The sequence below is a fragment of the Podarcis pityusensis genome (genome assembly GCF_964106645.2).
Source record: "Podarcis pityusensis genome assembly, chromosome: 6".
Lineage (NCBI taxonomy): Eukaryota > Metazoa > Chordata > Lepidosauria > Squamata > Lacertidae > Podarcis > Podarcis pityusensis.
The window spans coordinates 32158139-32185323 of record NC_138030.1 but is presented as its reverse complement, the minus strand read 5'-3'; the positions used below and the strand labels follow the sequence as shown (position 1 = coordinate 32185323).

At 45.2% G+C, this 27185-nt stretch overlaps 1 protein-coding gene across 5 annotated transcripts; it reads right to left on the bottom strand.

Moving 5' to 3' along the window:
* Positions 1-366: 366 nt before the first annotated feature.
* On the bottom strand, positions 367-20862 carry PTPN7 (protein tyrosine phosphatase non-receptor type 7). Of its 5 annotated transcripts, none has more exons than XM_081009886.1 (10): positions 20727-20862; positions 19555-19783; positions 16854-17037; positions 15646-15730; positions 14036-14112; positions 13809-13946; positions 7867-7977; positions 3212-3369; positions 2556-2669; positions 367-752 (listed from the first exon to the last, which is right to left on the bottom strand). In XM_081009886.1, the coding sequence occupies exons 2-10, from the start codon at positions 19671-19673 to the stop codon at positions 659-661; spliced, it is 1080 nt and encodes a 359-aa protein (XP_080866012.1). In that variant the 5' UTR covers positions 19674-19783; positions 20727-20862; the 3' UTR covers positions 367-658. The 5 variants fall into 5 exon arrangements, with proteins under 5 accessions (XP_080866012.1, XP_080866016.1, XP_080866013.1 ...); XM_081009890.1 differs by having other exon boundaries at positions 2556-2664; XM_081009887.1 differs by lacking the exon at positions 20727-20862 and adding an exon at positions 20692-20710.
* Positions 20863-27185: the final 6323 nt, after the last annotated feature.

Sequence of the window (27185 nt, the reverse complement as noted above, 5' to 3'; positions counted from 1 at the left end):
TCTTATGCATGATCAGCATAATAAAAGCATTTCAAAGGAAATGATTTCTGGATTCCAAGGAGGAAATAAACATGCTTAAAACCACATGGAGGCTGCAGCTGTTGGCCGGAGAAATACAAATATCAAACTGAGTTTCAAGAGACTGGAGAACATTGGTAGAATGAGTGGGGAGAAAATTATTGTTTCGCAATTAATGAAGTCCCTCTTCCTGATGACATTTTGGATGCAAGGCCATGGGGTGGGGTGGGAAGGAGAGCATTCTCCAAAGGAGTGTAACAGGAATGAGGAGAAGAAGCTAGATTAGTGACCATATCTGATATCAACAGTCATGTATCCTGAATAGTAAACAATAAACAGAACAAACTATTTTCAAGGAACCTGAAATCTGGTTTAAGTTTGCACACATCATTCAGGGAGTTCAAAACAAGCACAAGAAACACAACATTAAAATTTGAAGTCTGCTTTGTGATAGAAGACATTCCTATGGTATGCAACCGGCGACCAGGTACTTCTTGGGCAGAGATTACACTCCAGGCAGTTGAAACACAATTAGTTTTCTCTATATTGCTACTGATTGGAGAGTCAGAAAAAGGCTCCGTCAAGCCATGTGTCAAGGAGGAGAGGAGCCAATTCCACATGCCAACACAAGAAAATGACACTAGCAGTCTGTGATCTTAGGAAGCTGTGATGCATACATGGCCAGTGTGTGATGGAGGAACTGGTATTGTTCACTGGTTTGTATCATTCCACCCCTGCAATACAAAGAAAAACTATTGAGTTGTGCACTCACTGGGAGCTACAATGATTCAATTCTGTGAAACAGCTAGCATCTTGGGAGAGCCCAACACGGCTTGCAAACAATTCAGGTGAAGCTGCCTATTGTTCAAGAATGTGAAGCAAACCTTCTAGTGCATCTTCTGTATGTACTAAAGATAACAAAAGGAGTGGTGATAAAAACAATGCTCCTAGGGGCCTCACTGCAGGTGTTGTCCGGGGATAGTGGCCCAGGCTAGGGGAAGGAGGAGGGAGGACACAGTGAAGCAAGGAAGCAGCCACAGTGGGACCATGGAGGAATGCTGGGGGGAAACTAAACACTAGCAGCTGCTACTGAAAAATTGTTGAGGGGTGGGTTAAAGAAGGAAACATAGGAAACTGACTCAGACTGGTCCATCTAACTCAGTACTGTATTGTCTACACTCACTGGCAGTAGCCCTCAAGGGTCTTAGATGTGTCTTTTCCAAATGGAGATTCTGGGGATTGAATTTGGGAGCTTCTGCAAGCAAAGCAGATGCTCTTCTTCGTGGTGGAACTGAAAAGTGCTGTTGCAGAGAGAGGGCCCTCTAGATCTTTGTCATTTTTCCTGATAGCACACGTGCTACATTTTGGTCAAATCTGCTACTGTGCAGTCGCCTTATACATACATGGTAAAACATTGAAGAAGTGGGTCCAATGATGTATATTTGACCTAACAGTGTGTCCCAAGCCTACAATGGTTGAAGGCTATTGTACAAGGGCACACTGTTTCCCTGGAGTGCTGGCTGGCCAGGCCAGGTCTACTGGACTCCACACACACATCTCTGCATGGACTGAGATATACACTCTAGAGCACATCAACAATTCCCCGGTGTCAGCATGCTGTGTAGGCCATGGATGGAGGGAACCTGTGATCCTCCAGATGCTGCTGAACTACAACTCTCATCAACCCTGAACAACAGCCATGCTGTCTGGGGCTGTTGAGAACTGGAGTCTAACAACACCTGGAGGACTACATATTCCCCAACCTGTTGTAAAAGAGATCAGTAGCACTGAGCAAGTATTTCAGGGGAAAATTCCCTCCATTACTGGAAGTTGGTGAAGACAATCGTGTTTATAAAGTCGTTTGCTTCACTCGATGACTGCCAACAGTATTTTATTGGTGTGATTTCCTACTGCTTTTGAAAGTTTTTGTTAACGTTTCTATGCTGTTTTAGATCATTATTGTAATTAAATTTTATGATTAACTCTCTTAAGAGTCTGCTGGTTGGGGCAGGATAATATGAAACAAAATATTGATGTTCTCAACAGGCAACTTTTATAAGCTTTCAGGGAACTCCAGAGTTCCCTAAAACAGAGTTTGAAAACCACCCAGCTAATCAAAAGGCAGCTCAACTAAGCAGAGAGAGAGAGAAAGTTTCTTTTTATGCTGTATCCCAGAATGCTCAGGAGTAGCGCCTCAGGAGTAGGACTTTGGGGCAAAAGATGAGCAAGAGAGCCCTGCAATGTTTACCACATTTTGAGGCAATGCACATTACCATCTGAAGCGGCCTTCGACCTGGTACCCTCCAGATCCACTGGATTGCCACTCTCACTTTAGACTGAGCCAGTGGGGTGGAAAAAGCACACGTGTGTAATAGGGTCAAACTCCTCAGTCCCAGTTAATAAGCTTGTTCTCAGACCAACGGCAGTTTCCTAACTGCTTTACAGCACATACAATGCATTGTGCTAGGGTTTTTTTTTCTACCATGTACAGGAATTTTACACATAATGAGAAAGCTCAGAAGATCGTCAGCACACACCTGTCTATGCGCAGCTGGCAGACTATCCCCAAAATATCCACCTCTCCTTTATTCTTCAGTTGCTGGCATCCAATCTGCGTAGCAATAAAACAGCCAGTCCGACCAATTCCTGCACTGAACAAAACACCAAGATAATGTCAGATTGCAGTGGCCCCTGAGGCTTTGAGGGGGATGAGGAAGGTTCTGGATGTCAGGAGAAAGGGGCAGACGCATTCACACACACAAGCAGTGAATGTGAATGTTTTCTGTCTTTCACAATCACAGATCAAGTAGCCTGAGGACCATACATTTTACTTGTTTTACCAGCACCTGCAAATACATGACAGGAGAAAAGTATGGTGTAGTGGTTAGAGCGTTGGACTAGGATTTGGGAGACTAGGAGTCTAGTCCCCAGTCAGCCATGAAGCTCACTGGGTGACCTTGGGCCAGTCACTGTCTCTCAGCCTAACCTACCTCACAGGGTTGTTGAGAGGATAAAATGGGGAGAGGAGGACCAGATACACCACCTTGAGCTCCTTGGAGGGAAAGGTGGTATATAAATGTAAATAAAACAGGAGGTCCATAGGTACTGAGGTTTCAGTCTGGGGAGGTCTTTGTTCAGGCCAAGGCCGCTGAACTCCTTAAACTGCTGCAGGGTTATGAGGAAAGTTTCTCACCTGCAGTGCACAACAACAGGTCCTCTGCTCTCTGTGGCCTGTAGAATTTTCTCCACCTCCAAAACCAAGTGCAAGAAGGTCTTGGCTGATTCTGGGGTCTTCTGGTCTGGCCAGGATGAGAAAACAATATGCTTCACCGTGCGACATTCATCGTTGAGCTGAGAATCATCATGAAACAGAAAGCATATAATTATTCCCTCTATTTCTGATGTTCAGATTGTGAGTGCCATTGCTGCTATTATTATTATTATTATTATTATTATTTTGATGTCTTTAAAAAAATTATTTATGCTTTTATACATTTCACTAATTTTACAATCATTTTAACATTTCAAAACTTGACTCCCTTCCCCCTCTTTCTGTGGTTCCTTGAATTTATTTTTAATGTCTTCTGTATATCCAAATTAACTTAATTTCCTCATTTTTTCATCTGTTTTAAATATATACTCTTATGAAACTGCAGGTTATTACAGTAATCCTGCCAATGTTCTTATCTGTTTACATTTTTTACCCACTCTTCATACAAGGTCCCAGGGAGAGTTAAAAGCAATCTTAAATGCAATATTAATAACAATTTAAAACAAATATAAGGGTGGGTCCTAATATATGGCTGCATACATACTACACATATAAAGCACACACAGACCTCAAATCCTGGGAAATATAGTTTACCTGCCATGCAGTTACAATTCCCACCACCCTTAACAAACTGTAGTTTCCTGGATTCTTTTCTGGGTGCATGGGGAAGATGTGCTTCAAATGTATAGCGTGTATGTTATGCAGCCCCAAATCTTGGGCGACAAAGGCCAGGGGTCCAAAAGCTCTGTCCTCACACAAGGAGGAGGTATCAGGAGAGCAGAAGTACAGTGGTACCTCGGGTTAAGTACTTAATTCGTTCCGGAGGTCCGTTCTTAACCTGAAACTGTTCTTAACGCACCACTTTAGCTAATGGGGCCTCCTGCTGCCGCTGCGCCACCGGAGCCCAATTTCTGTTCTCATCCTGAAGCAACATTCTTAACCTGAAGCACTATTTCTGGGTTAGCAGAGTCTGTAACCTGAACTGTATGTAACCCGAGGTACCACTGTACAAAAAATATTTTTTGGGGGGGAAGCATAAGGTGGGATGGGACCCAAAAACAGTCCAGTAAGGCCTAGACTTGTTCAGTAGCCACAGACTGCAGACTGCAGACTGACTCGTGGGTTTCTAGAAAAACAGGTGGGAAATGAAACGGAACGGAGTATCATTGAAGGTGGTGTGTGTGCAAAAGGGTGCTTCCGCACTGCAGTTTATTATATTATGCTGCTGCTCTCGCTCAGAAGTTTTTCACCCTCAAAATGCCAACCTACACTTTTATTTATTTTTATTTGTAAAATTGCCTGCATACAGCTGTGGCAACTGCTGGCGTGTGAGGCCTTTAGCACATTTTTGAGCAGGGGAAAGGCAGTTTGTCACATGTGTGATGGCATTTCCATGAGTGGCCTCTATTGCCACACTCCTACTCCCGCTCGCTTCTCACATGAACAGGTTTGAGCAATAATAAAAATAAATGTTTGAAGCTGCTTAGTGCCCTACATGAGGCTTGGGAGCATGCCTATCTTTCTGTAAATTAAGATAATCCCTCCCTCCTCACTTCGGTCACATTCCCACCATACATTTCAAACACTCTTATGCCACCTTAATTTTCCTCGCTTCCTCTCAAAGAATCCTGGGAGCTGCAGTTTGTTAAGGGTGGTGGGAACTGTATCTTCATGAGAGGAAAACTACAGTTCCCAGGATTCTCTAGGGGGAGCCATGACTGTTAAAGCAGTACAGATTTGCTTTCAGATGTGTTGGGGGGGGGTGGACCAGGGACTCAACTACATTAGTAAAGAAACAATTTGAATGTGCTATAAACATGCAACCAGAGATGGTGCCAGAGAGCAGGAAATTTTTATACATGTTTTTCCATAGGGTTTTTTTCTGTTACAATGATGTAATTTCTGACTTGTTTATAGCATTTTTTCCTGTGTGTAGATCCACTCCAGCTTAAAGTACCCATTTGATCATGTTGTTGTGACAACAGAGGGAAATCAAATCAATCTGTTGTTTCTTCTATGCTGTTTCCTATAGCAGAAGGAAGCCCCGCTGCGTATGGGTGGGTGAATGGAACACATGAGGAAGAGGGAAATGTATCTGTGCAGCAGGAAAAACCCCTTGGCACCTCTTGTTGCTTTTTCCAAACCTCTCCAATAAAGCAAATAAGCTTTCTTCTGCTTGGAGAAGTTTGCATAAAGAAAAAACAGTGAGAAAAGCTACAGGAGACTGGTTTGATTCCCTTTTCCTCTGCCAGCAACACTCTTGAATCTCAGGGTGGATATGAAGTTTCGCTATCAGTTGGAGAAGGCTAAGAGAGAGGAATCATATTAACTTGCCGAAACACTGGCACATGCACACACCCACTCAGAGCACTAAATATGTTTTCAGTATCATGGATGTTACGCAATTCTGTTCTGTCAAAAAATTTGGGGAAAACCTTTTTTTAAGGACAAGGAAACTGCAGTTTAATTGTAAATTAACTAGAGACGGAGGGAGGAGTGACTGAGGGTGGGGCAAAAAAAAACGCCACCCCCCCCATACCCAGGCTAAAAGGTAAAGGTAAAGGGACCCCTGACCATTAGGTCCAGTCGTGGCCGACTCTGGGGTTGCAACGCTCATCTCACTTTATTGGCTGAGGGAGCCGGCGTACAGCTTCCGGGTCATGTGGCCAGCATGACTAAGCCACTTCTGGCGAACCAGAGCAGCGCACGGAAATGCCATTTACCTTCCTGCCAGAGCGGTACCTATTTATCTACTTGCACTTTGATGTGCTTTCGAACAGCTAGGTTGGCAGGAGCAGGGACCAAGCAATGGGAGCTCACCCCGTCGCGGGGATTCGAACCGCCGACCTTCTGATCGGCAAGTCCTAGGCTCTGTGGTTTAACCCACAGCGCCACCCGCGTCCCAAACTCCACCTGCTGGTGTGGTTGGTGAATAGAAGAACAGGAGTGTGTTCATGAGCTACTTGGATACACACAAACATCAGTTCTGAATGAACTGTTTGCAAACTAACATTCCCTTCTGGACCTTAACTCAGGTGGGAAAGCGCCCACTTGCAAGCAAACCTCTTGGATTGCCGGACGGTCCACTTTGGCCTGTGAGGCTATTCCCCCCCCCCAAACCATGCCTATTTGTCAATCAGCTGGTGTCATGGGCTGACATCAGCTGATGAGCGTGGGCAGGGTTCAATCCTTCTGGGTGCATTCCCTGCAAGATTTCAAAGGTCAGGGGAAAGAGGTGTATCTTCAGCATGCAACAGGCACTACGTAATGAAGGTGCCAGATCCACCTCAGTGGGGAGCTACCGTATTTTTCCATGTATAACATGCCCCCGTGTATAAGACGCCCCCTATTTTGGGGGACTCCAAATTAAGAAAATGGGGGGAGATTGCCCAGAGTTGCTGAGCTTTTTGGGGGGAGGATTGCCCACAGTTGTTGAGCTTTTTCTAGGGGGGATTGCCAAAAACCGTTCACCTGCCTGACCTACGCTGCCAGTCGCACACATAATTGCCACAAATAACACGTCCAATAGGGACACGGGTGGCGCTGTGGTCTAAACCACAGAGCCTAGGGCTTGCCGATCGGAAGGTTGGCAGTTCGAATTCCCACGACGGGGTGAGCTCCCATTGCTTGGTCCCTGCTCCTGCCAACCTAGCAGTTCGAAAGCACATCAAAGTGCAAGTAGATAAATAAGTACTGCTCCGGCAATAAGGTAAACGGTGTTCCTGTGCGCTGCTCTGGTTCACCAGAAGTGGCTTAGTCATGCTGGCCACATGACCCGGAAGCTGTCTGCGGACAAATGCCAACTCCCTCGGCCAGTAAAGCGAGATGAGCGCCGCAACCCCAGAGTCGGCCTCGACTAGACCTAACGGTCAGGGGTAAAAGGTAAAGGTAAAGGTACCCCTGCCTGTGTGGGCCAGTCGTGACCGACTCTGGGGTTGCGTGCTCATCTCGCTTAAGAGGCCGGGAGCCAGCGCTGTCCAAAGACACTTCCGGGTCACATGGCCAGCGTGACGAAGCTGCTCTGGCGAGCCAGTACCAGCGCAGTGCACGGAAACGCCGTTTACCTTCCCGCTATAAAGCGGTACCTATTTATCTACTTGCACTTAGGGGTGCTTTCGAACTGCTAGGTGAGCAGGAGCTGGGACCGAAAGACGGGAGCTCACCCCGCCGTGGGGATTCGAACCGCCGACCATACGATCGGCAAGTACTAGGCACTGAGGTTTTACCCACAGCGCCACCTTTAATGGTCAGGGGTACCTTTACCTTTACCTTAACATGCCCAATAGCTGCTGACCATCTCCAGCTCATGGCAGAAACCAATCCCACGTCCCCCCCCCCATGCACTATCCATATATAAGACATCCCCCAATTTTTAACATAATTTTTAAATAAAAACACTTCATCTTTTACACGGAAAAGTATGATAATTCCACAACTGAAGGGCTGCCACAGAGAAGGCCCTCTCCCAGGCCACCCCTCCAAACTTCTCACTTCACATGAGCAGCAATGACTGCACAGTAAACCTTTGGCAGGAAGCACCACTGTCCCTGCTTGTGTCCCAAGCCCTCCTGGCCTACCTGTAGGCCAAAGTCGCGGATGGTGTATTCTTCACACTCACAAATGCCTTGCATGCGAATGGTGAAGGGCCCATAGGTTGCCTCCGTTTCAGGCCAGTAACAGACACATTTCTGAAACCAGAAGGACGAGGATCCCCATGAGGAGAAGTGGCAGCGTAAGTCAACATAAGCGAGTGACTCAGAATAGTAGCACAATATAAAAAAGCAGAACCATTCAACCACCAGCTCCAGTCACACCAGATCCACCTACGCAATCCAGACCACAGTACACCAGGATCAAAGAGTTGTGTACAGCGGCAAGGGGCCTACAGACCAAACAGGTACTCAGAAAGCCCTGACATTCTTTATAGGCTGCTCCAGAAGCTACCTTATGGGAGAAAATGAACTGAGAGGGATATCAGAGTTTAGATGAGGTATCTTAGCCATTTACACTGTCTCCCCACTGTACTGAAGGTATTTGTGCCAGCCAACGGAGCCAGATATAATAATGCTGCAAACCTGACCCGATTTTTTAGCCAGAACTCGCTGGAACTCAGTTCTGGGACCGCTCAGGTGGGGGCCATAGCCGTTATAAGAGAACAAGTGAGTTCCGGCACCTCTTTCCCTAGAAAAATAGCACTGCTGCAATCCTATACACACTTACAGGGAAGCAAAAGACCCACTGAATACAGTACTGTGGTTCTTACTTCTGAGTAAACACTTCCCCCCTCTTTGAATGAGCATGCATAACATTGCACAGCTGAGATCTTTTAAGGAATGGGGTGTAAACAACTCATCAGCACAGTCCTGCTATGATGCACTGAAGTCTTGGGATGCATTTTAGAAGAGTGAGTGTCACTGGGGGCCAAATTAATCCCCTTCCCCCTGAAGCAGAGAGCTGGCCCATGGTTGGAAATGTCAGCATTCTGGTTGCCCAATTTCCCCCTGCATTTATGACCCAAAATACACAGTTATAGAAGCTTGGGTGAGCATTCTTTGTTAAACTGATGGTTTGCTAATCGTCTCTAGGAGGTTCTGTTGTTCTTTCCTCAGTGAAAACCAAATTCTGCTCCTGAAAGCGGGAAGCACGTACCAATGCTGTGGGTTTTTTACCACTAATGCTAAAGGATGTGCTCTCAGCAGGAATAAAAGTATCAGTTGTCCATCCCTGTTGGATGAAATGTTTACAAATTTAAGCTTGCTCACTGTTCTTCTGTTAGTATCTGGAAAGTCCCCTCACCTCCAGGGAATTTGTTTATGCTCACTCAGAGCAGTCTACAGGCCCAATACAATTTGCTGCCTGAGGTAAAGACAGTGCTTAAAAAAAGAAAAGAAATAAAAACTGCCGGTACTCACCATGAAGTTGTTACAGTAAGTGCCACACTTTTAACTTATTTTATTTTATTTTAAGTTGCTGGTACTGGGTACCCTGGGAAAAAAAGCACTGGGTAAAGGACGCAATGGTGTTCTCTCCATTACATACAGTGGTGCCCCGCAAGACGAATGCCTCGCAAGACGGAAAACTCGCTAGACGAAAGGGTTTTCCGTTTTTCGATGCGCTTCACAAGACGAATTTCCCTATGGGCTTGCTTCGCAAGACGAAAACGTCTTGCAAGTTTGTTTCCTTTTTCATAAAACCGTTAATACCCAGGGTGCATTGCTTGAAGAGGTGCAGTTGCGACTTGACTTCGAGGTGCAACACATTGCACGCGGTGTGGTAGCCTTTTCTGAGGTTTTTGAGGACTTTGCTGATTTTTGAAGCTTTTCCAAAACTTCTTTTGCAGCCGTTTGGTAAGTTAAACTTTTAAAACTTTTTTTGGGGGTTTTGGATTTTGGGTTGGGGTGTTTGGAATTCAAGAACTTGGTGTTGGGGAGAGGTTTGCAAGAATCTGGGAGCTTGTGTGGGTTTTTCCTGCATTTTTATGATTTTTTGTGACCATTGGGCCACTCTGCTGTTTTTTTTTAAAAAAAAATTCTGGGTTTGAATTTCTGTGTGGTGGGTGGCTGGGGGAACAGTTGAGGAGGGGTTTGCAAGAATCTGGGAGCTTGTGTGGTGTTTTTTTTTTGAATTTTTATGATTTTCTGTGACCATTGGGGCACTCTGCTGTTTTTTTTAAAAAAAATTCTGGGTTTGAATTTCTGTGTGGTGGGTGGCTGGGGGAACAGTTGAGGAGGGGTTTGCAAGAATCTGGGAGCTTGTGTGGTTTTTTTCTGCATTTTTATGATTTTCTGTGACCATTGGGCCACTCTGCTGTTTTTTTTTAAAAAAAAATTCTGGGTTTGAATTTCTGTGTGGTGGGTGGCTGGGGGAACAGTTGCGGAGGGGTTTGCAAGAATCTGGGAGCTTGTGTGGTTTTTTCCTGCATTTTTATGATTTTCTTTTTTTTTTTTAATAATTTTTATTAAAGTTTCAATCAAAAATTAAACAACAAAGAAAGAAAAGAAAAACATCAAAAAAGATACACAAATACACAATACAAATCTCAAAGAAAAAATAAAAAAAACACAAAAAACAAGAATCAACAATAAAGAAAAAAAAGAAAAAAACCATAACAATTAAAAACAATATCTCTTTTCCATTTCCGTTTTTAAATTTACTTATTTTCTGGACTTCCTCATACCTCCCTCTTTTGTATTCCAATCCAAATTGTTTGTCCAGCAATTTCTTTTCCACTTTTTTTTAATCCCAATCTTTAATTTTAATATAATATTGAAATATATAACTTCAACTTCTTTAAACCTAATCTTTAGTCTTAATGTAATGTAATATATCATTAAAATTTTACCTCTTAATTGTCAAATTTCCATTTCATTAAACGTCTTTAATCCTAATCTTTAGTCTTAGTCTGTTATTAACCTTAACCTGTACAGCTGGAAACCGCTTATTTTCAGTCCAACATCACTCTAACATTCTTTAATTTTGCAATGTTTCTGAAGATAGTCTTTGTATTTCTCATTTTTATGATTTTCTGTGACCATTGGGCCATGTTTGTTTTTTTCAAAAAAAATTTCTGAGTTTGAATTTCTGTGTGGTGGGTGGCTGGGGGAACAGTTGAGGAGGGGTTTGCAAGAATCTGGGAGCTTGTGTGGTTTTTTTCTGCATTTTTATGATTTTCTGTGACCATTGGGCCATGTTGTTTTTTTTCAAAAAAAAATTCTGGGTTTGAATTTCTGTGTGGTGGGTGGCTGGGGGAACAGTTGGGGAGGGGTTTGCAAGAATCTGGGAGCTTGTGTGGGTTTTTTTGAATTTTTTTGATTTTCTGTGACCATTGGGCCATGTTGTTTTTTTTCAAAAAAAAAATTCTGAGTTTGAATTTCTGTTTGGTGGGTGGCTGGGGGAGCAGTTGGGGAGGGGTTTGCAACAGTTGGGGAAGGGTTTGCAACAGTTGGGGAGGGGTTTGCAATTTCTGTGTGGTGGGTGGGTGGCTGGGGGAACAGTTGAGGTTTTTGAAGACTTTGGTGATTTTTAAAGCTTTTCCAAAACTTCTTTTGCAGCCATTTGAGGATTTTGAAGACTTTGGTGATTTGCAGCCATTTCGTAAGTTAAACTTTTAAAACTTTTTGGGGGGTTTTTGGATTTTGGGTTGGGTGTTTGGAATTCAAGGACTTGGTTCTGGGTTTGAATTCCTGTGTGGTGGGTGGCTGGGTGCTTTTGAATTTTTTGGGTGTGAAGCACTGATTTTTTTTCTTTTCTGAGTTTACGAAGCTAGGAGCTGTGCTGCCATGGGACCCAAGAAGACTGCTGCTGCAGAGGCCGGAGAGAGGAAGAAGGAGAAGGTGACGCTGGAAATGAAGAAGGAGATCATCCGGAAGCACGACGGTGGAATGCGTGTGACAGACCTCGCCAGGGAGTACGGCAGGAACCCATCGACCATCGGCACCATCCTGAAGATGAGGGAGAAGATCCTTGCGACTGATGCAGCCAAGGGAGTCACCAGGATCGTGAAGAACCGCCCAGCTGTTCTGGAGGAGGTTGAGAAGTTGCTGCTCATCTGGTTAGAAGAGAAGCAGCGTGCAGGGGACACAGTGACTGAGGCCGTGATTTGTGAGAAGGCCAAGGCCTTGCACGCAGACCTCGTCCGGGAACAGCCAGGAACCTCAGGCGAGCCAGAAGTCTTCAAGGCAAGCAGAGGCTGGTTTGACCAATTCAAGACGAGATCTGGAATCCACAGCTTGGTCAGGCATGGAGAGGCTGCCAGTTCTGATGTTCCTGCGGCTGAAGACTTTGCCTTGGAGTTCCTGGAGGCTGTGAAGACGGAGGGCTACGTTCCACAGCAGGTCTTCAACTGCGATGAGACTGGGCTGTTTTGGAAGAGGATGCCCAAAAGGACTTTCATCACTCAGAAGGAGGCCAAGTTGCCTGGCCACAAGCCCATGAAGGACCGCCTGACCCTGCTCTTCTGTGCCAACGCAAGCGGCGACCTGAAGATCAAGCCCCTGCTGGTGTACCACTCGGAGAACCCACGGGCCTTCAAGAAACACAAGGTCGACAAGGAGCAGCTGAGTGTTATGTGGCGATCCAACAGTAAGGCTTGGGTCACATGTGTGCTGTTTGTGGACTGGGTCAATCTTGCTTTTGGCCCTGCTGTCAAACAGTACCTGCTGGACAACGACCTGCCGCTGAAGGCTTTGCTTCTGATGGACAATGCTCCTGCTCATCCTAAAGGCCTTGAGCAGGACTTGTTGGAGGAGTTCAGCTTCATCAACATCATGTTCCTGCCGCCTAACACCATGCCACTGCTCCAGCCGAGGGATCAGCAGGTCATCGCCAATTTCAAAAAACTCTACACCAAGGAGCTTTTCAGGCGATGCTTCAAGGTGACTGATTGCACCACCATCACCCTGCGGGAATTCTGGAAGGACCACTTCGACATTGTCACCTGCTTGAAGATGATCACCACGGCCTGGAAAGGGATCAGCCAGAGAAATTTGAATTGTGCTTGGCGCAGCCTGTGGCCGGACTGTGTGGCACCAAGTGACTCTGATGCACCAGAGTCAACAGTGGTGCAGGACATTGTTGCCTTGGGGAGGACCATGGGCCTTGAGGTCACAGAGGAGGACGTCTGCGAGCTGGTGGAGGAGCACGACCACGAGCTGACCACCCAGGAGCTGGGCGAACTGCAGGCAGAGGCTGCGCAGGAGCAGGCCTCGCTGGAAGAGGAGGAAGCAACTGAGGAACGGCTGTCCTCCAAAGAACTGAGGGACATTTGCATGAAGTGGAAGGATGTGCAGGCTTTTGCAGAGCGGAACCACCCTAACAAGCACGTGGCACATGACCTTGTGAACACTTTTGATACGACGGTCATGTCGCCTTTCAGGGAGGTGCTGAAAAGGCGGATGAAGCAGCAGACCATGGACAGGTTCTTCAGCAAGAAGCAAAGAGTGGAAGAGGAACCTTCTTCGAGTGGTCCCCCAGAGTCTTAGAAAATGTAATGTACACTTTGTTGATTTTTAAATGTTTTTCCTGTCATGTTTAGAAACTTAATTTATTGTTCCTTCACTTTTTGAAATGCTCTTTACAGTATGTGTGACTTTAAAGAGCACTTAATAAACTCTTGTTGTACCAAATTTGGCTTTGTTTGGACTTTTTTTTACCATAGGAACGCATTAATTGGATTTCAATGCATTCCTATGGGATTTCGTGCTTCGCAAGACGAAAAATTCGCTAGACGAAAAAACTCGCGGAACGAATTAATTTCGTCTTGCGAGGCACCACTGTATATAAAAGCCAGCCAGACTGGCACTTGAATCACCAATGCATTCACCAATGAATCGTACTTCGGTATTGGCAATGGAGTAGCATTCTCCACTACACTTGAGGGCAGCAGACTAGCTTAGTGGTTTCAGGACACACTCTGTCTGCTCCTCACACAAACACACACCCAGCATCTGTCACGTGAGGCAGCCATCTCACTCTGCCTAATGGTAGGGCCGGCGCTGCTCAAGGCCCACACCAATCATACCTCTTTCGCTTCCTTGAGTTTGGTGAGCATAACGATGAGAGGAGCTCCTTCCTGCCACACCATTGTCCAGAAGTCATTGACTGTATTAAGCATGGGCCCCTGGGTGGCAATATAGGCCTTCTCCTGCCCAGCATAACCCTAGAAGGTGAGACAGAAATATCAACAAGTAAGACACATCCCAACAGTCATCTTCAGATTTCTCACACCTCAATGACCCTCTGGCTCACCCGGATGTAGTTTGCATTAATGTAGCTCTCATCTTCTTGGCTCAGCGCTCTCTTGAGGCACACACGACTCTGGGGATCTAAAGGGACAGTTTGGTTACAGTGGACATGATGCCTGAACACAAAGACCATGCACAGAGCATCATCTAATTATAATATCCTAACCCATGGGTGGAAAACCTGTTGGCCTCCAAATGTTGTTGGATTTCAACTCCCATCAGCCCCAGTCTGCACAGCCAACAGTCAGGGATGATGGGAGCCATAGTCCAAGAGGAGGAGGAGTTTGGATTTGATATCCTGCCTTTCACTCCCCTTCAGGAGTCTCAAAGCGGCTAACATTCTCCTTTCCCTTCCTCCCCCACAACAAACACTCTGTGAGGTGAGTGAGGCTGAGAGACTTCACTGAAGTGTGATTAGCCCAAGGTCACCCAGCAGCTGCATGTGGAGGAGCGGGGATGCGAACCCAGTTCACCAGATTACGAGTCCACCACTCTTAACCACTACACCATACTGGCTCTCGAGCTTATGGATTCCCCACCCTTGTCACAAGAAGTCAGAAAGCTGGCCAGATCCTCCTTCAAAGAGATGCTCCCCCCACCTTCCAGCACATTTGACTCAGTCGTTGCTACCTCATCGTTCTTCTGTCCTTGCTCAGACTCATTATTTACAATGAATTTGCCTTTTCAACAGTCATGTCAGAAGTGATGTATGTCACTACAGCAGCTGGAACACAGAGCAGTCATTTTATTTCTGCTCACACAGGTGGAGTTTTCATCCCACCACAATGGCAAGTCTATCTGGGATATAAAATGGCCTTGAGTTGTTTTCCACTCAAACACCCGTCACCATCTTACGCAAACAAGGTGGCATCTACAAGAGGTTCCCCTATGTCTCTGGCCTTTAGAAACTTTTCCACTCCAACTCATCACAACTTCTAAAGCCACAAGGTATTGTTATGATTATGTAAGGCATCCTGCACATCTCAGCAGGGATTGAAATTATGTCTGCTAAAGCCAAAGGGTGGAACTTGTACAGAAGAGGCAGGGAAGCTTTTCATTTCTTTTCTGTTGAGGACTGCATTCCCACGTGGTAGTGGAGAGCTACCTTCCCAACACAAGTATCCCCACAGCTTATCTGGGCAGGGCTGGGGTGGTGCAGCAAGCAAGGACATAGGACACGCCATGTGGCACACAGCTCCATCATCCAGCAAAGAGGAATGAACAGAGCTCTCTGGAGGAACAGCCAGGAGTGCTGCAGCTGTGACTGAGCTGGTATTTTCAGAAGCTAAGGAGCCTGATCATGAAAAACAAAATCCAACCATTTGCTCTGTAGGTGCACAACAGAGTTATGTGTGCCTCTTTTATACTCACCGATACAGTCACAACTGACCTAGAGTCATGCCACCTCTCAGTGTTTGTGTAAGAGGGGACAGCTACACATAGGCCTCAAGGGCCGGTGGCGGGGACACACAATGCGCTTTAAATGTGCTTTAGCTATAGGGTGCGAATGTGACCTGACACTGGCCAAAGAATACAAATAAGAATAGATGGGTCCATTGGTCTGCCTTCCTTTGCCACCTTTCCACTTTCCTTGTTCACAAGAGGCAAACATACTTGGTAGGATGGATTTATATCTGTCTTTTGCTGCTCGTCTGGGGATGTCCAGCTCTTCTGCGCTGGCAAAGTTGGAGGGGATTTTCTGTAAAGGAGGAAAGAAGGAATTGCTGAAATATTCCCCTCTCTGAAACATAAAGCACCCAAAGTGTTGGAAAGAGAGAGTATAAATACAGATATGTTTTTGCTTCCCAACACATACTCTGAATTGTTCCCCTTTTAACCTGCTATCAGCCCAAAGGGACTGTTATGGAGATCTCTCACCTGCCTAAAGAAGCCCAGCTCTTTATAAAGGGTAGTGGTGTTATTATTCATCTTATAAAACCCAGGAAAAAAGGGAGGGACTTCCTGCTCTGTTAAGATGCTAGGCACAAAATGTTCACTGCCAATGCATGAAAATGGTTCTTGGAGATGTTCTTGGACTACAACTCCCATCATCCATCACCATTGGCCATACTGGGTGGGGGACATGGGAGTTGGGAGTCTACCAGCATCTGCAGAAACACAGGTTCCCCTTTCTTGCAGTAGGACAGTTTTCTAATGGGAACACATAAGAAGAAGGAGCTGGATCAGACCAGTGACCCATCTTGTCCAGCATCCTGTTCCCACCACCTAGGAGAAGCCCAACATCAGGACCTGAGCCCTCTCCCCAGCACTCTCAACGGGCATTCAGAGGCATACTGCCTCCCACATTGGGTAGAACATAGGAATCATGGCTAGTTGCCATTGAGAGCCTTATTCATCATGAATTTGTTTAATCTTTTAAAGCCATCAAAGTTGGTGGTCACCATTGCCTCCTGTGGGAGCTAACTCTATCGTGCTGTGTGAAGAAGTACTTTATTTTGTCTGTCTTGAATCTTACAACATTCAGCTTCATTGGATGCCCATGAGATCTAGTGTTAAGAGAGTGAGATCCTCATAATCTAATACTATAACTAAGAGAGGAAGAGAGGAAGAAAAAAATACTTTATCAACTTTCACCAAACCATGCATAATTTTATGCAATTTTATCATGCTGCCTCTCACACCTTTCCTCTAAACTAAAAAAAAAACCCCAATTCTGGAACCTTCCCTTGAGCACTCTGGCTGCTCTCCTCTGAATCTCTCCCAATTCTACAATATGCAGTACTCTAGATTGCAGGATGGTGTGCAATTGGAGGAGCTTAGCTTGGAATGAAATCAGGACGAGGCAGTTCTGAGTGTCTCACCGCAAACTCCTCTTGAAGCTCCTCTAGGCTCCAGTTCTGCTGCTGGAGCATCCTCTGAGTAAGAACATGGCTGGTGGTGTTCAGGAGCTTCACTGTGACATCCCTTGGGGTGGAGACGGATGAAATGGGTTCTGTGTTGCTCAGGGAACTCATGTCCAGCACCAGCGACACGTTGGAGCCCCTTCTGAAAGGGAGAGAAACCCAAATGTGCAAATTATAAGCCTAGAGAAAGCCATCTATAGAATAGGGTGGAAGGGTTGTGTGAAAGGGGTAAAATGTGCTAGTGAAAAGCTAGTGAAAAGATGCACAATAGTAACTGGGATCAAAGGCAATTTTAACCCTGCATAAATCTTATAAAACAATGCAAGTAAATTGCCAAGTGTATATTGACAATGCTTCCCTCTCCATCTTCTGATTATAAATTGTTTTAAATTCTAATGTTATATTTTTACATTTTTGTAACCTACCCAAGGACCTTATGCCCAAGGGAGGACAACAAATCTACATAATAAATAAATACCCTAGCCTCTAGCTGCAGCATCACACAGCCACTCCAGACTGAGAGAAACTAGAAGGGAAGCCTGAGATTGAGGATTTAACTATTATACACTGAATATGTAGCATACAGTATCAAAGCAATATTGTCACTACACAGTTATTGGGACCCCAGCTCAAGAGTGTCACACATTAATGAGCCAGAGAGTTCCTATGTTGGCCCAGTTTCAGACTTATATTGCAATCATATATTTAAAAAATCCTCAAATTGGTTCTAATAATTATGGGAGTCCATTCCTTCTTCCAGAACAGAAATGTTCCAGACTAAGCACAAACAGGGCAAGAGGAATTCTGCAAATGATTGTGTGAAAAGAATTCTAAAACACCCATACTGATGTTATGCCCTTCTCTGTGTGTCCCCTCTAAGGGAGGTCTGGCAGGACAAAAAAAGGCCTTTTCTGTGGTGGCTCCCTGCTTATAAAATGCTCTCCTAAAGGAAACACACCTGACGTGATCATTCTGTATTTAGGCATCAGGCAAAAACATTTTTATTTACCCAGGCCTTCAGCCCTTAATTTGATGGAAATCATGTATGTTTGTGGCCTCTTTTGGTGTTCAATGAGGTGGGTTAGAATTGCTTTCTTTACTATATAATAAAAATGTAAGAATGTCATCATCCTGCAGTTCACTTGTCCACAGACAGGTGGTGCTGTGAAATACAGTGTAATAAGAAGCAATGAATGGGTGGTCTAGGCAAGCTGCAAAGGGTCAGCTGGAACAAGCTTTAGCAGCCCCCCAGCAGCTCCACTGGCTCCTTCGCCTACCTGCCCTGGGACCTCTGCTCCTGGATCTAAACCCCCAGACTGACTGGTGCCACTGATGGCCACCTTGGGGATCTGCTGCTTTTGTGCCGCTGCCAATTAGGGTGCAAAAATAGCCCAATGCAAGAAGAAGGAAGGTGGTCAGAAGCCAGGGTCTGCCAGGCTGGTAATCTGCTTCTGCCAATGCCACCATTTATGATAAAGGGCCAGCCTGACTAGGAGGGGCAGTGGCAGATCCCCAGACCAGCCACCACTTCTGGCCTCTTTCCTGTAGTGCTCATCTGGCCGAGCCATCTCTTCATCCAACCTGGCTGCAGCAGCAACACGAGGTAGAAAGCGAAAGGTCTAGGGGGCGGGATGCAGTGTCAGATGAGGGGTCGGGAGGCGTGTGCGTTTGGAAAAGGGTGGGTTAGTGGGAAGAGTGGTAGGTTGACATGTCGCTGAGTAAAATGAGTAGAGGTGCAGCCGCTAATTTAGGGTGTTTGTTTCAAGTCACAGGTCCGAGAGATGTCCCTTCACCCCACCCGTCCTTCCGCTTCCCCCCAGGAAAACCCACTGGAACAAAATTGGAACAAACATCAATCAGGTTTTTGTGCGGATTGACCTTTGTTCTGATTCAGTAGTAAACAGCAGGTTTTCCTAGGGGGGTTGGGGGGAAAGCTACCCTCTGAGACTCAAGACTTGAAATCACAGGACAAATGGATAGGCCCTTATATATATTTATGGATGAGCCTTTTGGGGTTTTCCTTGCAGTCTTATAATAGGCTTTAATATGTCTTGGTAGTCCTGTTCTTCCATTGCAAGTCACTTTGAGACACCTTCTTGTAAAAAGTGGCAAATAACTATAATAAACAATAATTATAATACTAAGCATAGTCAGAGTCTTATTTCTAAAAGTTCCAGGCACCGGTCCTGAGTACAGCTGCATGCCGCTGGAAGCAGCCTGGTTCATATAAAGCTGTCCATGGAAGTATCTTGCTCCTCACTAGGATGCTGTGAGTCCCCTTTTCTCCCAAAGCACCCCTTTTCATCTGTTAAGTAGCTTTCTAGAACAGGGGTCACCAAACCTTTTCAGCAGGGGGCCAGTCCACTGTCCCTCAGACCTTGTGGGGAGCCGGACTATATTTCGGGGGGGAAATATGAACAAATTCCTATGTCCCACAAATAACCCAGAGATGCATTTTAAATAAAAGGACACATTCTACTCATGTAAAAACACGCCGATTCCCGGACCGTCCACGGGCCAAATTTAGAAGGCGATTGGGCCGGATCCAGCCCCCAGGCCTTAGTTTGCCTACCCATGTTCTAGAACAACGACTTGTACATAAACTCTCAGCCCCTGGTATCTGCACATTGAGCCAAAACGCAGAGCACTCTCAACTCACCTATCCTGCAGACGCACATGTTTCTTGACTTCCTGACACTTCTCCATTCCTGCCCTCTTTCGCTCACGTAGCAGGCTGAAACTATCGACTTTAGGGCATGCTGAACAGGAGAGGACCATGCTGTGCCAGCAAAGGATTCTCTGGACTGAGGTATGAGAGGCCAGCCACCCGAGGAACCCTGAGAGCAGGTGCCATGCGGGTCAGCCAGCCCATTGGGCTGGAGGAACACCTAGAAACCACAAAAAGCAAGCGGTTCATTGAAGAGAGCTCCGTCAACTTCCTGTATGTCACTCATGCCCCTGTTAGGAAGGAAGAAGCTGCAACGAAAAGCCCCATGTACACCTAACAGAGCCTCACTCAAAGAATGTCTAGACCAGGGTTTCCCAAACTTGGGTCTTCGGCTATTTTTGGACTACAACTCCCATCATCCTTAGCTAGTAGGACCAGTGGTCAGAAATGATGGGAACTGTAGTCCGAAAAATAGCCAGAGACCCGAGTTTGGGAAACCCTCATGTAGAACATGGCTGTCTTTGGAACATGCCACTTCCTGCAGATGGGGGTACAAAATCCCAGTCTAGAAGGAATCTCTGTCTGTAAGGTCTGGAACAGGACTGGAACAAGGTCTGGAACAAGACTAAAATTTATTATTATTATTCCTCACAGAACTTCTAGCCCAAATGGTTGCCATTAATTTGATTGGAATTAATTTTATAATGAAATGATTTTAGAATGTTTTACCCTTTTACTGTTGTTAACCACTCTGAGCCCGGCTTCGGCTGGGGAGGGCGGGATATACCGTAAATAAAATTTATTATTATTATTATTACCGCTTACATCAACACACATGCACATTCACCAAATTAGAACCTGTGGACAGTGAACCCATTCCTGCAGAGCCAGAGGAGGGGCATGTTTTTCCTACGGTAGTCCAGCTTAGGCAAGAGAAAGGCACAAACAGCAGAGCTATGGGCAACCAAGTTCACACAAACCAATTGGGAAGTCACAGGCCCCTTAAATCAAACGGGCATTCTTGAGCATGGCCCTCCTGTTCAGCCCCAGCATCTGGGCTTTATTTCCTCTCCCTTCAGTCACCACAACACACGCTTAGCAGACACAGAGGTTTTCTCCCATGCCCACCCTGTTCCGACACTCCCGGTTGGATAGTCACTCACCCACTGCTGTCGGCAAACCCATCTCTCCTGCTGTTTATAACCAGCCACCCGGTGAAATAAATAAATAAAAAGCGAGCGCAGGAAATTCCTTATCACTATGCTGGTGGTTGCTTTGGCACTTCCCCCTCTTGCTCCACCCTTGCAGCCACCCACACACATGTGCCGGCCACAAACCTCACAGCTCCATCCGCTGCACAACCCCCCCAGGGAGCTCTCACAAGGCAGTGCAGAGGCTCAGATCCTTTCTGAGCATTCTGCCCCAAGGATTACTATATTTTAGCTACCCAACAGAAAACAGCAGATCTCTGGTTGCAGATAACACAGATGCAGAATGTCTCCTTGAATCAAGGGTGGGAATTTGGCCCTCAGATGGGGCAATCTTCTGAAGGCCACAGTCCAGTGATAGGCAAAAGCTAGCAAAGCAACAGTTCCACCGATTGCGCCACACTGATGGCAAATCTAGATTTTAGCAATCCATTTCAGAGGAGCAATTTGTAAAGGGCTTGCCCACATTTGAGCATTATTTAGCTGTACATCCACTCCACCACCACCCCATTCAAATTAGACAAGAGTAATCCATACCCAGACATATTTCAATATGTATAGGAGAAGCAACTTTGGCCTTTCCTGTGCATCCCAGTAGGCATGGCCTTTGTCTTCTAATTGGTCAGTTCAGCTATGCCAATTAGGTACTGACAGGGCATGTGTGCAGGTAGCTGTACACACCTCAGATTGTTTGTTTGTTTAATGTCCCTACCCAAGAAGTGTTCAAATGCACACAGTCAAGCAATTGTAAATTACTGCTACTAATTTACAATTAGTAGAAATGTTAAAAAGAATTATCTAAGAATATGTAATGGTTAAGAGAATTTGGTATAAATAAGATTTATGTTTTAAGTTTTAGGGTTTTTTATGGTAAGATAAGGTTAAAATAGATTAAGGTAATTTAATGACAGAATATTGTGAAAAATGGAAGGGATTTGCTGAGATAATTAATAACTAGAATACAAAAAAGGGAGGTGTGAGGAGGTCGATGAAATAAGGTAATGACAGTTAAGGATCTGGGAATATTGGATTTGTTTTTAATTTTTTTGTTTATTTTTGCTTTTTGATTTTGATGTACTGTGTGTTTTGTTTTTTTCTTTTTGACTTTGGTTTTTACTGATTTGTATTGTTTAATTGTTACTTTTATCTACTTTTTTCTTTCTTTTTCTCTTTCTCTTGTTTTTTCCTTCTTATTTCTTTGTAACCTTAAAGTTCTCAATAAATATCATTAAAAAAAAAAAAGCAATTGTAAATTAGCTCGTGCAATTTTTGATTTTGTGCAAATCTGAGGGAATCAAAAGGAATGTTAGACTGAGCTCCTGATTACTATTAGCATGTGCCCTTATTAGCATGTGCACAAGTACATAAATATTTGTGTGCAGACCTAGAACAGGGAAAGGTAGTGGAGGGCAGGGAAGTTGTGTTTGAGGTGAGGGTCCAGCAGACACACTCCATCAGTCATCCATTGATATGGACAGGAAATACTGAAATGCCTGTGAAAAATGTGTGGGCACTTGCATGTCTGTTTTGCACACAGAAAAAACAGAGCTGAATACAGTGGTGCCTCGCAAGACGAAATTAATCCGTTCCACGAGTGTCTTCGTCTAGCGGTTTTTTCGTCTTGCGAAGCAACCCTATTAGCGGCTTAGCGGATTAGTGCTATTAGCGGTTTAGCGGCTATTAAAGGCTTATCGGCTTATCGGCTTAGCTGCTAAAAGGCTATTAGCGGCTTAGCGGCTTAGAAAAAGGGGGGGGAGCGGAAAAAAAATCTCAAGACTCGCAAGACATTTTCGTCTTGCGAAGCAAGCCCATAGGGAAATTCGTCCTGCGAAGCAACTCAAAAACGGAAAACCCTTTCGTCTAGCGGGTTTTCCGTCTTGCGAGGCATTCGTCTTGCGGGGCACCACTGTAATCTGTAATATTAAACCCCCACCTGGAAGCATCCTTAATCTGCTACAGCAGGGTTCCTGAAAACAATAGGACACTGAAGCAAAATAAAAAGATTCTTGTTGAAATAAATCACCTAGTCCAGCATCCTGTTCAGGCTACTACTTCCTTTTTACCAATCCCCTCATTTTGAGGAAGTTTTCTTTTTTGAAGTCAATTTTGACCATGTTGGATTTCCTTGGCAATTAGACATTCACATACATATTTAATTCAATAGCGCTAGACTTACTGTTCCCAGTTGTGTCAACAACATTTACAGATCGCACCAGGTCCTGGGCACCACTCGTAATATTAAGTCCTGGTTCGCCACTCCTCTGGCTGCTTCCATGACCAACTGTTCTAGGGCACGGTCATTTAGAATATCTGGAAATTTCATGTCTTTGTTGTGACTGGACCAATCTTTGTGAAGAACCCATTACAGTGATACCTCGGGTTACATACGCTTCAGGTTACATACTCCACTAACCCAGAAATAGTACCTCGGGTTAAGAACTTTGCTTCAGGATGAGAACAGAAATTGTGCTCTGGCGGCGCGGCAGCAGCAGGAGGCCCCATTAGCTAAAGTGGTGCTTTAGGTTAAGAACAGTTTCAGGTTAGGAATGGACCTCCGGAACGAATTAAGTACTTAACCCGAGGTACCACTGTACTGTACTGCAACATTTTCTCTTATGAGTGCTTCTTTGCTCTCATCCTTCATCTCAAAATCTCCTTGAATGTTTTGATCTGGGGGACGATAGCATGTCCTCCATATTATTCTTGGGGCTTGGTATCACCAACCCACAATGATTTTGTGGAGGATTCTGCCCCTTTTGCGATTTCTTGCTTGCTGGACTCAATGCCCTCTTTGACATTCCACCACACTAATGGAACTGTAGGGTTATCCTGGCAAATTTATTCATCCTGAGTACAGTAAAAAAACAAACAAAAAGCCAGAAAGGAGTAGATCAATCCATCTCTCTGCATGTTAGATACATTGTTGGCCTGAGATACTTATGACTAACTGCCCAGCATGTTTACTTATTCCACTGAGGTCTGTAGTACTTATTCTCAGGTAAGTATGTGTACCCACTCCTATATACTCTGCATGCAGTGCACTCCCACCACTGAGTACATATGATGTTAGCCAAAACATCAATCCTGCTGTTTTTCACGGAATACTACATTTTGATGTAGTTTGGGGGAAAACACTTTTGATCTGTATTGAGATTTTTTTTGACCTGGCTGTGTTTTAAACCAGCCATGTGTACGCAGCTTGCGTTGGGAATTCTTCTTGAATGCTGTTGATACATTGGGCAATAAAGCTTTATTTAAGAACTTAAATAATAAGGAATGGGGGGGGGGGTAGCAATAATAAACAGACAAAAACTGTGCATTGAAACAGAAGTATTTAAGCTGGTGAAGACAATGGAAGTTTGCACAGCATTACACAGCAACACGATTGGGCAACACAATGTCAGTTGAAACACACTGCAGTTGAGATCTCATACAGATAACCAAAATGAGGAGGACTCTTTCCATTGTAGCCAGAAAATTGCTGAGTTCTGAACAAGCTGCAGGCAAGAAAATGGAAAGGATGTGGGCAGCAGTGTGGACAAAATATGTTCAGCTGACAAACACTGCAGAAAAGTAATCAGAGTTACTATTAGGGTATCGAAGAAGAAACCCAAATTCATATCTGCTGGATGATTCTACAAAGAACCTTATTTCACATCCAATATTAATGTTGGTTACTGTTTCAGAAGGTATAAGAAAAGCAGACTAGAGTCTGTAAGCAGAACAGGGTCTGTCATGTGTGGACCCAGGTTTGCAGTTTGTTTCCCCCAAAGAAACCAAGAGCGGTGAGCCAAGAACAAATCTTGGTTACAGCTCCCAGTTTGTCTGGAGTGAAACAAACCAGAGTTTGGACCTAATGCTACCATTCCCATCATCCTGAGCAAACTACAGTTCCCAGGATTCTTTCGGGAAAGTCATATGCATTGAATGTGCTTTACATTTATGGCACAGATCTACCCACAGATTGAAAGCGGCAGGGATAACCCAGAACAGGGAAGGAAGAGCTTGAGATTAGACATGCAGCTTTCAAGGCCTCCAGCCCAAACTCACCCACCACAACAGCAAGGGAAGAAAGGTTTCGAACTCTTCCATTTTATACTGTGGCTTCAGAGTGGCTCCCACCAACCCACCACAGCAGGGGTGGCGTGGTGGGGCAGAGCAACACTCCTAAGTCCTGACACTGGCATCACTACAGCTTACCTAGAAGGCACCTAGAGTAAGGTTAGGCAGCTCCTGAAGCCAGGCAGAGCCAACTGCACTACCAGGCTGGCTCTGGGCTGCTGAGGCTGCCGCTGCCACTGCCAAAGGGGAACCGGGGACGTCCGGCGGTACAGATCTCCTGCCCCCTTGGGAGTCGAGGCCGGCAGTTGCCCAGTTTTTTTAAAAAACTGCGCATTTATGTTTCACAGGGTGCGAAAGAAGGGCTTTGCACCTTGCCTGGCAGAGAAACTGCTGCCCTGCGCCCCTCCTGAGCAACAGCTGCCCGTCCGTGATGCCCGAGCCTCCCCCAAACAAAGGGGGAAGGGGGCAGGAGATTGGGGAAGGCTCGGGAGTCATGGGCAGGCAGCGCGCTGTTGCCCAGGGTTTTTTTTAAAAAACTCTGCACATTTATGTTTCACAGGGTGCAAAAGAATGGCTATACAATATGCATGTGTGCTTGGGCTCAAGGTCTTTTGCCTCACCATCCCCACTATTGACTCCCTGTTGCTACTCAGCTTCAAAAATAAAAAACAGTGTCCCCAGGTTCATTGAAAAAAATCTGGTAACCATGACTTAGAGGGGGCAGGGGGAAGATAAGATGCCAGTAACATGGGAGCTGCATAGACACACTGGTGGGAGGGCCAGATTGGCTCTGCCTGGCACCTGCACAGACCTCGCCAACACCCTATCCAACATGGGCCATCTAGGTAAACCGCAGTAATGATGGTGGATTACTACTCCTGCCATCCTTGCCCATTGACCATGCCAGCAGGGGCTAATGGAAGCCTCATCCAAACAGAGAGAGGAGGTTCAGTACTGAACTGCCTGGAGTCGTAACTTACAATTTCCAACCTTTTTTTTTTTTTTAATAGGGCAGGGGAGAAGATATATGACTGAATTTATTACAAGTACCCTAACAACCCCCCAGTTGTAGCTTCTTTCATGCTCGAGTCTCATATTTAGTATAAAAGTAAAGAGCCACACTCAGGCAGCATGCATATATATATATATATATATATATACACAGTATACACACACACACCGTTTAAAAACAACTCTCTTCTGCAAATGCAAATGCAGAAATCCATCGGAATATTTGCATTTAGCTAATAACCGTCAGCAGAATTACCAAATAAGTAATGCATAGATTTTCGTTAACACGTGCAGACATAGAATTCATTGCATTATTATTTTTTTTAAAAAAAGACCTGTCTGACCTTCCTTTGAGTTTGGGGTGAAATCATCAATAACAGGAAGCGAAATTGACAGGGTGGTTTGACAGAAAGAGGCAAAGAGAGCGGAGGAGGTGGAAGAGGAAGTGGTTAAAAAACGGCTCAGTTCTTTCTTAGATGCTGGGACCCTCTGCAAAATGAAACCGCCAGTAGGCTCTCATCTGCCTTGGGATCATTTCAGAGTTTAATCAGCTAGATTACCAGCTTGCTATTCAGGCTTTATTAGGAAGAGAAGATGCACACCACAAATCAAAGAAAATGTGAAAATCCTTTCCACTTCCAGTCTGCCTTCAGCCTTCACCCAACCCTAATATCAAGTCCTACAACCGAACTGCCTATTTATCTTTATTGACTTATTAAATGCATAGGTCACTTTCTTTGTCAAGCCAAAGTGACTTACAATATTTTAAGCAAACAGACAAACACATACATACATTAAAACCAGCATGAAAAAAGAAACCCTAAAGGCTCACAACATCCCACCCAGGCAAAAAGGCCATAACTAATCAAAAGTCAAAGTTCTGATGAAAAAAATGTTTTCCCCTGGCAATCTAAGCTTTATGTCTAGTTTGGCCTTCAGATCTTCTGCATTTGGAAGCAGATGGGGTGGAAACGGGAGACTAGAGTTCCTGAAAATATCCCCACAGATCCAAGATTAACTGCCCTGGATTTGCAACTGAGCCACATCGTCCTCCCTCTGGAGACTGTGGCAAGATGTAGCAAGCAGCCCCACTGTTTTCCCTCTGTGGCTGCTGACTGTTAGAATTACTCAGCTGCCCCCTCTCATCCAATGCCTTCTGCTGCTGCAAGTTCCTCCTCTGCACCCCCCCGGCTGCCAGCTAACAGCATAATTGCCAGAGGCCCTGGCCCAGCCTGAGCAGAATTCTAATGAAGTGCAATGCATACAATCAGGCCGTCATTAGACATTAATCATGTGATGATCTCTCCCTTGCTTTTTTATTATTAATAGAAACAGCAGCCA

Excerpts from the sequence above, each read along its gene's own strand:
- PTPN7 (XM_081009886.1), bottom strand. The coding sequence starts at position 19,673 with ATGGTCCTCTCCTGTTCAGCATGCCCTAAAGTCGATAGTTTCAGCCTG. Across the intron at positions 14,113-15,645 it reads ATATAAATCCATCCTACCAA|ATCCCCAGAGTCGTGTGTGC; the intron begins GTATGTTTGCCT and ends CTGTCCCTTTAG. Across the intron at positions 7,978-13,808 it reads AACTCAAGGAAGCGAAAGAG|AAATGTGTCTGTTACTGGCC; the intron begins GTATGATTGGTG and ends TTCTGGTTTCAG.